The sequence below is a fragment of the Mus pahari genome, chromosome 6 (genome assembly GCF_900095145.1).
Source record: "Mus pahari chromosome 6, PAHARI_EIJ_v1.1, whole genome shotgun sequence".
In the NCBI taxonomy this organism is placed as follows: Eukaryota; Metazoa; Chordata; class Mammalia; order Rodentia; family Muridae; genus Mus; species Mus pahari.
Genome location: NC_034595.1, coordinates 53,956,377 through 53,968,727, shown reverse-complemented (window position 1 = coordinate 53,968,727; position 12,351 = coordinate 53,956,377). Strand labels below are relative to the sequence as shown.

The 12,351-nt window shown below is 39.2% G+C and overlaps 1 protein-coding gene across 1 annotated transcript in view; it reads left to right on the top strand.

Moving 5' to 3' along the window:
* The window catches only part of Wdr78 (WD repeat domain 78), a 73,331-nt gene that overhangs the window by 37,386 nt on the left and 23,594 nt on the right, over positions 1-12,351 (top strand). The window contains exon 8 of the mRNA XM_029540456.1: positions 7,437-7,631. Coding sequence (XP_029396316.1) covers positions 7,437-7,631 — 195 coding nt within the window. The remainder of the gene's footprint in view (positions 1-7,436; positions 7,632-12,351) is intronic.

Below are 12,351 nucleotides of genomic sequence, written 5' to 3'. Positions count from 1 at the left end.
GTTGGAATTTTGATGGGGATTGCATTGAATCTGTAGATTGCTTTTGGCAAGATGGCCATTTTTACTATATTAACCCTGCCAATCCATGATCATAGGAGATCTTTCNATCTTCTGAGATCTTTTTCGATTTTTTTTCTTCAGAGACTTGAAGTTCTTGTCACACAAATCTTTCACTTGCTTGGTTAGAGTCACACCAAGGTATATGATATTGTTTGTGACTATTGTGAAGGGTGTTATTTCCCTAATTTCTTTCTCAGCCTGTTTATCCTTTAGGTAGAGGAAAGCTACTGCTTTTTTTTTTTTTTTAGTTGATTTTATATCCAGTCACTTTGCTGAAGTTGTTTATCAACTTTAGGTGTTCTTTGGTGGAATTTTTGGAGTCACTTAAGTATATGATCATATCATCTGTAAACAGTGGTATTTTGAATTATTCCTTTCCAATTTGTATCTCTTTGACCTCCTTTTATTGTCTAGTTGCTCTAGCTAGAATTTCAAGTACTATGTTGAATAGAGAGTGAGAGAGTGGGAAGCCTTGTCTAGTCCTTGATTTTAGTGGGATTGCTTCAAGTTTCTCTCCATTTAGTTTGATGTTGGCTACTGGTTTGCTGTATATTGCTTTTACAATGTTTAGGTACGGGCTTTGAATTCCTGATCTTTCCCAGACTTTTAACATGAAGGGATGCTGAATTTTGTCAAGTGCTTTTTCAGCATCTAATGAAATGATCATTTTTTTCCCTTTGAGGTTGTTTATGTAGTGGGTTATGTTGATGGATTTCTGTATATTGAACCATCTCTGCATCCCCGGGATGAAGCCTGCTTGATTGTGGTGAATGATCACTCTGATGTGTTCTTGGATTCGGTTGACAAGAATCTTAATGGGTATTTTTGCATCAACGTTCATAAGAGAGATTGGTCTGAAGTTCTTTCTTTGTTTGCTCTTCATGTGGTTTAGGTATAAGCGTAATTGTGGCTTCATAGAATGAATTGAGTAATGTACCTTCTGTTTCTATTTTGTGGAATAGTTTGAAGAGTATTGGTATTAGGTCTTCTTTAAAAGTCTGATAGAATTCTCCACTAAACTCATCTGGTTCTGGGCTTTTTTAGGTTGGGAGACTATTAAAGACTGCTTCTGTTTCTTTAGGGGTTATGGGGCTGTTTCGATGGTTTGTCTGATCCTGTTTAACTTTGGCACCTTGTATGTGTCTAGAAAATTGTCCATTTCATCCAGATTTTTCCAATTTAGTTGACTATAAATTTTGTAGTATGATCTGATGATTTTTTTTTTAATTTCCACCATTTCTGTTGTTATGTCTCCCTTTTCATTTCCGATTTTATTAATTTGGATACTGTTTCTGTGCCCTCTGGCTAGTCTGGCTAAGGGTTTATCTATCTTGTTGATTTTCTCAAAGAACCAGCTCCTGGTTTTGTTGATTCTCTGTATAGTTCTTTTTGTTTCTATTTGGTTGATTTCTGCCCTGAGTTTGATTATTTCCTGCTGTCTATTCCTCTTGGGTCTATTTGCTTCATTTTGTTCTAGAGCTTTCAGGTGTGCTGTCAAGCTGCTAGTATAAGCTCTCTCCAGTTTCTTTTTGGAGGCACTCAGAGCTATGAGTTTTCCTCTTACCAGTTCTTTCATTGTGTTCCATAAGTTTTGGTATGATGTGTCTTCATTTTCATTAAATTCTAAAAAGTCTTTAATTTTTCTTTATTTCATCCTTGACCAAGTTATCATTGAGTAGAGCATTGTTCAGTTTCCATGTGTATGTGTGTTTTCCATTGATTTTGTTGGAATTTAAGACCAGCCTTAATCTATGACGATTTGATAAGGTACATGGGATTATTTCAATCTTGTATCTGTTGAGGCCTGTTTTGTGGCCAGTTATATGATCAATTTTGCAGAAGGTACTTGAACTCAAGTCCTCAAGCTTGCAACATGTACTTCACTAGCTGAGCCTCAGTTTCTCCTAATTTTAACTGGATATTTTCAATACAGACTTCTGAGTGAACAGTTCTTTTCATCCAGCATTCAAAGAACATATGAAAGTTCTAGAATCTCCTGTTTCTAATGAAAAGTGTGTCCACATTCAAATAATTTTCTCTTTATAAATATCTTTCCCTCCTTTCACTGCTTTCTGTTTATCTTCCTGGATATGTGTCTATGTCTATGTTTATGTGTCTGTGCATGTTGCATATGCCTATGTATACACATACATATGTATCTCCTGTTTTCATTAGTATGTCTATGGTCTTTGGTGGATATATGCATATGCATATACATATGTATATGTATATATTCACATGTGCTTCCTGGTTTCAAAAGTCTATCTGTGGTAAGTCTTTGGTGGGTATCTTTAGAGCCTTCTTCCTCAAGGCTCATTCAGTTTCTTCAGTCTATTCTTTGCTAAGTTCTGTGACTTTTTGACTACTGTTTTCAGGTGCCTTTTCCCATGACAATTTCTCCCCTCTTTGATATGCTGCTCACCTGAGCACGATAATCTCCCAGGTCCCTGAGACTCTCTTCATTATTTTTATTCAGAGTATATTCTCCTTGGTTTAAAAATTATTTCCAAAAAAGAATTATTTTATTTTAAATTATTCATATGCATGGCAATGAGGGCTATGCCGATGGATACGGTGCTGGAGGAGTGCAGAAGAAGAAGTCTGATGCCCTCCAAATGGAGACAGGCAGTTCCGAGCTGCCAGCCATGGGATCTGGAGTTGACTTTGGTCTTCTGCAAACGCAGTATGCACCTCTAGCCACTGAGCCTTCTCTCCATTGTTTTTAAGTTAGCTTGTTGCTATTTTGTTTTTATGATCCAGATGTGGTGGTACATGTCTTTAATCCCAGCACTCAGAGGCAAAGGCAGTCAGATCTCTGAGTTCAAGGTTAGATTAGTCTATATAATAAATTTGAGGACAGCCAGGGCTACATAGAGATACCCTGTCTCAAATATAAGAACAAACAAACAAACAAACAAAGAAAAAACCCAGGTTTTTGATTATTATTTCCTGGGGTCACTGACACTTTTTCTTTTTCCTTTATATTTTTTCACTTAACTCATTAATTGAAATTTTACATTCTGAGTATTTCACTCCTGTAAGTTTTTCGTTTCACTGAAATATTCTATTCCTTTGACGATGCTTTTAGTTGTTCCAAGGATATTTATAAACCCTGGCAAAGCGTTTGTTTTTTGTTTTTTGGGTTTTTTGTTTTTGTTTTTGTTTTTGTTTTTGAGACAGGGTTTCTCTGTATAGCCCTGGCTGTCCTGGAACTCACTCTGTAGACCAGGCTGGCCTCGAACTCAGAAATCTGCCTGCCTCTGCCTCCCAAGTGCTGGGATTAAAGGCATGCGCTACCACGCCTGGCTTGGCAAAGCATTTTTTATGATGACCTCTGTAAATTCTTTGTTAGTTAATAATAGTCTCTCATCTTGGTGCTCATGTCTACCGATTATCGTCTTTTCTATTTGAGATTTCCTTTGCTCTTGGTTCAGGGAGTGACTTTCAATGAAAATTTAGCTATAAAGTTTCCATTTTTCTAGGCTTCAATAGTGCATATGTTTGGGAGTGGGAGTCACTATCTCATGACTGACTGCCAATCAGTGGTAGAAGTCCAGAGATTTTTGAGACAGGGGCTCACTGCACAGCCCAGGAATCCTGGTTTCACTCGTCTTCCTCCCGAGTGCTTGGATAATAAGCACGTGCCACCAGACCCAGCCCAAGACCAGGGCTTTTACCTTACTCTGTGGCACCCGAGGGACTTGACCTCTGGCCTCTGCTGGGAACCCCAGCTCCCTTCATCCTTTTGTGGCTAGCATGCATAGGATTACCCCCTTACCTACTCAACCACATCCGGCGGCGTCACTGACATCGCAAAGTAGAAGTTGTTATCATTCCTGCTGGGCAGTGGTAAAAGTCCTGATTTCTTACTGTCAACTCCAGTGGGCAGAAGGGAAACCCTGAATGCTCTCTGTCTGGGAAATCTCAGGCTCCACAGCTGTCGTGTCTGTCTGGCATTCTCGTGTGGGGCAGGGGTGGAAATTCAGGTCCTCAGCTCTCTGAAACTACACATGATATCAAAGCCTCTTGGTGAGTGTGGAAGCCTAGCTGTCACCTAGCCTTGTGCTGTCCCCCAATTCTTCTGCAGAACTGCAGCAGTTGATTGGCTATCCTCTAACAGCTTCATTTAAGCTGCTTCTTGATGCTCTAAACAAGATGAGCAGGCCCTTTGTGGGCATTTCTTTGTGTTCAGTGTGTTGCCAAGTTGCTATCTTTGTTTGCAGTGTCTTGAATATACAGGCCACCACTGTGCTATCCCTTGAGTTCCCAAGATCCTGAATAAATCTCATTTCTCCTCTTCTTTTAAGAGCTCTGTTTGCCTTCTGTATAACTCTCTCTCTCTCTTTGTCTCTGTCTCTCTTTCTGTCTCTGTCTGTTTGTCTCTCTCTCTCTCTCTCTCTCTCTCTGAGACTGTTCTTATTCAAATCTTCACACTATAGATATAAAGACAGAGATACAAGCTATTAGATTAGCTTACAGGATATGGTCCAAGTGGTCTATCAATAGCTGTCACACAATGGAGAGACTAAGACTGCATTAGTTGTTCAGTCTACAATGGCTCAGCAGTCCTAATCTTGTGCAGGATCCTTGGAAGATTCCTGGTCATCTTTAGCTTATATTGGACCCATGGGGAAGTTCTTTAGATGTTTCTAACCTTGAAGTAATGTTTTAGCAACAGGGTAGATGAACATCCCAGCAAGAATGAGGGGATGCAAACAAACAAACAAACAAAGCAAAGTTTTCTTCTTTTATGTCCTTTTATCTGGGCTGCTACCAAAAGTTCCACCTACGTTTAGGGTGGCTCTTCCTGCTTCCTATCATCTGACTGAGAAACGCTCTCACAGGAATGCCTAGCAGTTTGTTTTAGTCGACTCCACATTCAGTCAATCTGATAACCAGCAGTAGACATCGCTGTTTCCCAGGTTGATACACACTCTTCCAAATCTGTGGATATATTCCTGTACAATGGAGGGAAGATTTTTTTTTAATCAGACACGATTACAGATTTGTCTTCAAATTGGAAGATTATCCCAGATAATCTTGTTGCCCAGTCTAAACAATTCGATGACAGAAGTAACATCCTCTAATAAGCAGAATTTCAGGATAATCAAACTGCATTATTTAAGCCATGGATTTTTTTTTTTTAAATAGCAGCCACAAAACGAATTAAGAATAAGTAGAGCACACACACACACACACACACACACACACACACGTCAAGTCAGAACTTTGAAGACTGATAATCATTTTATTTCAATATAAGTAGACAGTGCAGAGAATTACTGCAGTGATTTAAATGTGCCTCCCCACCCCCAGTTCATTTGCTGGAAGTTGAATTCAGAAATGTTTATGATCATGGTACATACGAGTGAGCTGTGGGGAAGTTAGGGGAGTTAGAGGGCATCGTGAGGATAGGGCCCCATCTCAGATTTCTGCTTTCATAGGAGAGTTTGACTAAGCTTTCATGCTTCACATTTCTGCCCATGTCATGCTTTCCATCATGTTAGGGACACCCATAAGGTCCCGACCAGCTGTAGCTTCTTGACTTTGATCTTTCCAGCCTTCAGAACAGTAAGAAATCCATTTCTTGTTTTTATAATTTACCTAATAGTAGTGATTTTATTTAAATTTTTGGTCCATGTACACAAATGTTCAAGGACGTGAATGTGTGGTTTTGAGTACCCATGTACATGTGTATGCATGTGTGCAGAAGTTCGATATAATCTCCAGTATCATTCCTCTGCAGACACTGTTCACCTTGTTTTTTTGAGGTAGAGTCTCTCATTAGGCCCTGGGGCTGAACCGCTAGTTTAGGCTGGCTAGCCAGTGGGTCCCAGCAATCTGCCAGTATCTGTCTCTTTAGTTCTAGGATTTCAGCTACTGTACCCAGCTTTCTACAGAGGATCTGGTCATTGAACTCAGGTCCGAATACTTGCAAGGCAAGAACTTCACCATCTGAGATATCTCGCCAGTTCCCTAAATTGTGATTTTCTGATAAATTAACAGAAAATAGCCTAACGTGTGCATAACACCTCAAGATTATTACTGCTTATCCTCAGAGGGAAAATGTATTTATTTTTTTAGATATTTTCTTTATTTACGTTTCAAATGCTATCCCGAAAGTTCCCTATACCGCCCCCCTGCCCCTGCTCCCCTACCCACCCACTCCCACTTCTTGGCCCTGGCGTTCCCCTGTGCTGGGTCATATAAAGTTTGCAAGACCAAGGGGCCTCTCTTTCCAATGATGGCCGATTAGGCCATCTTCTGCTACATGTGCAGCTAGAGACACGAGCTCAGGGGTAATGGTTAGTTCATATTGTTGTTGCACCTACAGGGTTGAAGCCCCCTTCAGCTCCTTGGGTACTTTCTCTAGCTCCTCCATTGGGGGCCCTGTGTTCCATCCAATAGCTGACTGTGAGCATCCACTTCTATGTTTGCCAGGCACTGGCATAGCCTCACAAGAGGCACCTATATCTGGGTCCCTTCAGAATCTTGCTGGCATGTGCATTAGTATCTGGGTTTGGTGGCTGATGATGGGATGGATCCCCGGATGGGGTAGTCTCTGGATAGTCCATCCTTTCATCTTAGCTCTAAATTTTGTCTCTGTACTTATATCCTTTCATGGGTATATTGTTCCTTATTCTAAGGAGGAATGAAGTATCCACACGATGGTCTTCCTTCTTGGTTTTCTTGTATTTTTGCAAATTGTATCTTGGTTATTCTGTGTTTCTGGACTAATGTCCGCTTATCAGTGAGTGCATATCTAGTGACTTTTGTGATTGGGTTACCTCACTAAGGATGATATCCTCCAGATACATCCATTTGCCCAAGAATTTCATAAATTCATTGTTTTTAATAGCGCTTGTGGACGTTGTACATCGTGGTGCGGAGCCTAGTGCGCACCACGATGTACAACGTCCACAAGCAGCATCCTCGCCAGCATCTGCTGTCACCTGAATTTTTAATCTTAGCCATTCTGACTGGAGTGAGATGGAATCTCAGGGTTGTTTTGATTTGCATTTCCCTGATGTCTAAGGATGTTGAACATTTTTTCAGGTGTTTCTCAGCCATTTGGTATTCCTCAGTTGAGAATTCTTTGTTTGTTCATTTTTTAATCGGGCTATTTGAATTTCTGGAGTCCAGCTTCCTGAGCTCTTTGTATATATTGGATATTAGTCCTCTATCAGGGAAAATGTATTTTTTGATAGATATGAGTTCCATAAATTTTATGTTTGCAGTATGCTTTCTTTGTGCATAAAAGATTTAAGGTGTTGGAAATGGAAGACAAAAATTATAAAATAAAATTTAAAAAATCTTTAAACTATATGAACCACCTACTTGGCTCTTTTGTAATTGAGTCATATTTATAATTACAGACAGTGAAAGTAGTTCTCTAATGGACATAGAGAATGTAATTCTGGCTAAAGTTCAAGAGGATGAAGGAGACAACTCGGAGGCAATATTAAAGTCTGATAAGCTTCATCAAGACTTATTTTACATGGAAAGGGTTTTAATGGAAAATGTGTTTCAGCCGAAGCTTGCAGCCTACCGTCAACTCCCTGTTTATAAAGGTATTTTTAAAAAGTAATCATGCTTAGACAAACTCAAATAATTTTTAAAAATGTTATTGTACTATTAAATATTTCTAAATGTAATTTCCACACTAGTCATCACCTATTAAAGCCTACACTTATCCATTTACTAACTACCTATGAAATATGTGGGTAGCCCTGGAGTCCAGACTTGGGAAACCGCAGAAGGGTTGTCCCTCCAATACAAGACTTATAAAGCATCTCATTTTATCTTTGTTCCTACATCAAATTAGGCTCTTTTTTTTTTTTTTTAAACTGTGTTTTTTGTGTTTGGGCCTCTTTGCACTGCCATTGAGTCTTGAGGTTCCGGCTGTTTGAGCCTACCCCCTAATATAAATGACAGGGATGTTCAGCCCGTCCTCACTGCTACACACCCGTTATATGTTCACAGAATATTTTGGTTTTGCTACTTACAGATTTGTTTTTAGTTTTCTGGCTGTCTAAGGCTGGAACCCAGGGCCTGTACATGTTCTCCCTCTGAGCTATACTTCCATACCTTGAGTGGTTTTTGGTTTTTGTTTTTTGTTTTGTTTGTTTTGTTTTGTTTTTAAGAGATTGATTCAGCCTTTCAGCACATGAGTAAAGTGAAGGCTATATACATTATGTAGTGAGGCATCTGAGCGGAAGTTTAGTTCTTTCCACTCTCTTACCCTATCTTGCAGGTTTATCTAAACCCCTCGCAGCCATTGTATGCTCCAAATGTGCAGAGCCTTCCATTGCTTAGGGCAAACTACACATCTCAGAGTGTATTGTTCCCAATATCTGCAGTCTGGGCAGAGATTCATTGTATTGTTTCAAGGTGCTCTGGAATTCATAAGCTACTGAAATCTGTTTGGCATTTCACTCCTTTCTTGGTATTATCTTTTCCTGTTGTAGCCCCAATTTTCATGAACTCTCCTTGGTCCCCAAGTCAAAGTTAATATTCTTTGTGGTTACATAAAAAAATTAGGTTACAGCTGGGCGGTGGTGTTGCACGCCTTTAATCCCAGCACTTGGGAGGCAGAGGCAGGCAGATTTCTTAGTTCGAGGCCAGACTGGTCTACAAAGTGAGTTCCAGGACAGCCAGGGTTATACAGAGAAACCCTGTCTCGAAAAAAACAAAACAAAACAAAAAATTAGGTTACAAAATAACATGTGTGGCAAAGGGTTATAAACTCTTTGCCCAGAGAAAGCTAGGATAATATTTTAAAACATTGTTCCTCTTGAATTTTAGGTTGCTATTTTAAAATTTTTATCATGTATACTGTTCCATTGTATATCTAAAGAGTTGAATAATTGCAGTTTAAAGTATTATAAATAATGGTATTTACAAAGCTAAACCGTTAGTACATTACTTGTTTACTAATTAAAATAACAGAACAAATATTTTAATGAGATAATATTTACAGAAAGTGGCATGTCTATATTTAAACTATGTTTTTAACATATTTAGAAAATTAAGAAAGCTATATAAATAAATAATACCCTGATCAACATAGAAAATATACCTGTGAATCATGAAGATTATCTTGTACTGGTTGCATGTAAGCGTTACCCACTCCCTAGGCAGCTGTGGACTTTGTCTGTAACCACAAGTTAACTTTCCTAGTTGTGGTACATCATGTGAGTGCATTCACACAATAATTTTTTTTTTTTTTTTGAGTCAGTGAGATGATTCAGCAAGTTAAGGCACTTGCCACCAATCCTGATAACTTGAATTTGATTGCCAGAGACACACGTGAAAGAGAAAACTCACTCTTGCAAGTCATTGGCTTCTATACACATGCCCATACACAATATACATATGCACACATACACACACATGCACAAAATAAATGTAATAATAAAAAAAATTAAAATTAACTTGAGTTTAGATTCTTTCGCTCATCATTCCTGACATTGAACTTCAGCTGGATTGGTGTGTGTAAATAGTTAATTTCCTTCTAGTAGAAGCTCTCTAGTGTGCGCATGTGCCAGCCTTTTGCCGCTCAGCAGGTGATGCATCTGCATTGTGTTCAGCTTGAGGTTTCTTGAGGTTCTGTCTTTTGGCAGATGTGTTTCAGCTTCTTTTGTGAACATAGCTAGTACTAGGCCTTTGGTAGATGTGATTTCAATTTTAGGAACTGTGAAGTGTTTTCCCAAAGAGTTATACTGTCTTACATTCCCATAAACAGTATATAAGTTTCCCAGTTACTCCAAATGTTAATTCCTGACCCTGGGAATACTTTTTAAAAATGTTGTATTAACATGTATTATACACAACATCTTTTCATTATGTTTTATAAATGTATATTTTTTTAAATCATATTTGCCTCCATTAGTCTCTCTTGTCTCACACCGATTGATCACTTTTCTTTTCCCAAATAGCAGTTGTCTGTTATATGGAGGAAGGAATCATGAGGTTCCCATCCTTCATGAAGATCTATAAACAAATAATAGTTTCTAGGGAGATAGAGACATTATCTTCATTTATATAGCTACTGGTAAGCTGACCATACTCCTGAAAACAATCCCTTGCCCATGTAAATAACTTTAATTAAACTCATTGGTACACACACACAGAGGGAGAGACAGAGACAGAGAGAAAGAGACAGAGAGGCAGAGACCCAGAGATAGTCATAGAGGGAGAGATGGTAATCCTTTTAATATTATCCTGATGATTAGTAACACTGAATACTTGTTCATGGGGTTCATTTTGGCATTTGTATAGTTTTCACTTAGTGTTTAACTAGGTCTTTTGCATATATTAAAATTTAGTTCTTCTTCTTCTTCTTCTTCTTCTTCTTCTTCTTCTTCTTCTTCTTCTTCTTCTCCTCCTCCTCCTCCTCCTCTTCTTCTTTCTCCTTCTCCTCCTCTCTGTCTCTCTCTCTTTCTCTCTCTCTCTCTCTCTCTCTCTCTCTCTCTCTATATATATATATATATATATATATATATATATATATATATATATAGAGAGAGAGAGAGAGAGAGAGAGAGAGAACACCCTGCAGGCTAGTCTAGATCTGATTCCTCCTGGCTTCCAACAGTCCCGAGCACACATGTGGTACCCGCACACATGTGGTACCCACACATTCATGCAGACAAAACACCATAATCATAAAAAGAAAATAAGCAACAACAACAGCGAAAACAAACCAAAAGGAGTTTAAGATTGTTTGGCCCATCACAGCAAAGTCGTGTGTAAGGCATCCTCAGAAAGACAAAACTACATAGACAGTGGGAAGAAGAATTGTCGGGGTGAGGGCCCATGGAGGGCTAAAGAGCCCAAGCACAGGCTTTCAGTGAGACTATTGTGAACAGACAGTAATGGGAAACCCATGTCAGTCACTTCTCTCAAAACCCATGGACTGTACTACCCAGGAGTGGATTCTCATGTAAATTGTGGGTGACAAAGACAACAAACCAAAGGCAACTAACTGCACCTTCCTCAGAGGGTGTAGATTAGCACTACCTTCAAGGGCTTTAAATAAGCAGGCAGGATGGATCCTGGCACATCTCTCATCAGCTCATGTATTTGGCTTATATACAAAGATAATGGATCTTAAAGCAAGAACGCATTATTATAAGCCTTTCCTGGTAGTGATTTAAATTGCAGTGGCTCTTCTGGCTACAGCTTCATAGTGTGATTAGTTACTTCTCTTGTTGCCATGACAAAACACCTGCCAAAAGGACTTACTGAAGAAAGGATTTAACTTTTGGCTCACTGCCTAAGAAGATACTGCCCATCACAGCCAGAAGACAAGGCAGAGTTCAAGGCAGCAGTAACGCATGGCTGGGACTCCTTACATACTTTTGCTTCGTTCTTTTGAGATCAAGAGATGGTGCTGCCCACACTCAAGAAGATCCTAAGTTAAACATCCTTGGAAATGCTCACACAGACAGGCTCACAGCTGTCTCCTATATGATTTTTAATGTCCAGGCAAGGTGTTGATAAAGGTTAACCATGTGATGATTATTCCTGTTTGTCAAGTTGACCACATCTGGAATTAACCCAAATCCAAGCAGCTGGATACACCTGGGGGGAGGGGGAGGATTTTTCTTGATTAAATTATTTGAAGTGGAAAAGCCTTCTGCTGGCAGCTTATATGAGGGATATGGAAGAAGGAAGCTTTGCTCTCTGCCTGCTTCCTCTCACTCTCATTTGGCAAGTCTGTTTCCTCACTGACATTGGAGCCCACTTCTTTGGGATTCTGGCAAATACTGAAGACCAGCTGAGACATACAACCTTGTGGACTAAACAACTCCTGGATTCTTGGTAGACAACCATTGTTGGAATAGCTGGACTGAAGCCTATAAACCACGCTAACAAATCCTCTACAGAACCCTGACAATTATCATGAGTGAATAAAGACATCTAACTATTGATAAGGCTCATATTTTTGTGCCCCACCCAATATCCATTGGACTTAACAAACAAGCAAAGTATAAACATTTATTTTCAGTGGTTCTATAGTCCCAAATTCACAATCTAGGGGCATTAACAAGGCATCACATTGGTCTAGTTCATAGATGTTGACTGGGACACTCTAAATTAGATGTGAACAATTGCTATGGTATTTTCATATCAGAAGGTAAGAATTAAACATGGAGGGGAAAAAACCCCAGAAGTCTCCTGCCTTAGTTAAAATTTAAGTGTATGAGATAAATTAACATATTCTCTCTCAGTCTCTCTCTCTCTCTCTCTCTCTCTCTGTGTGTGTGTGTGTGTGTGTGTGTGTGT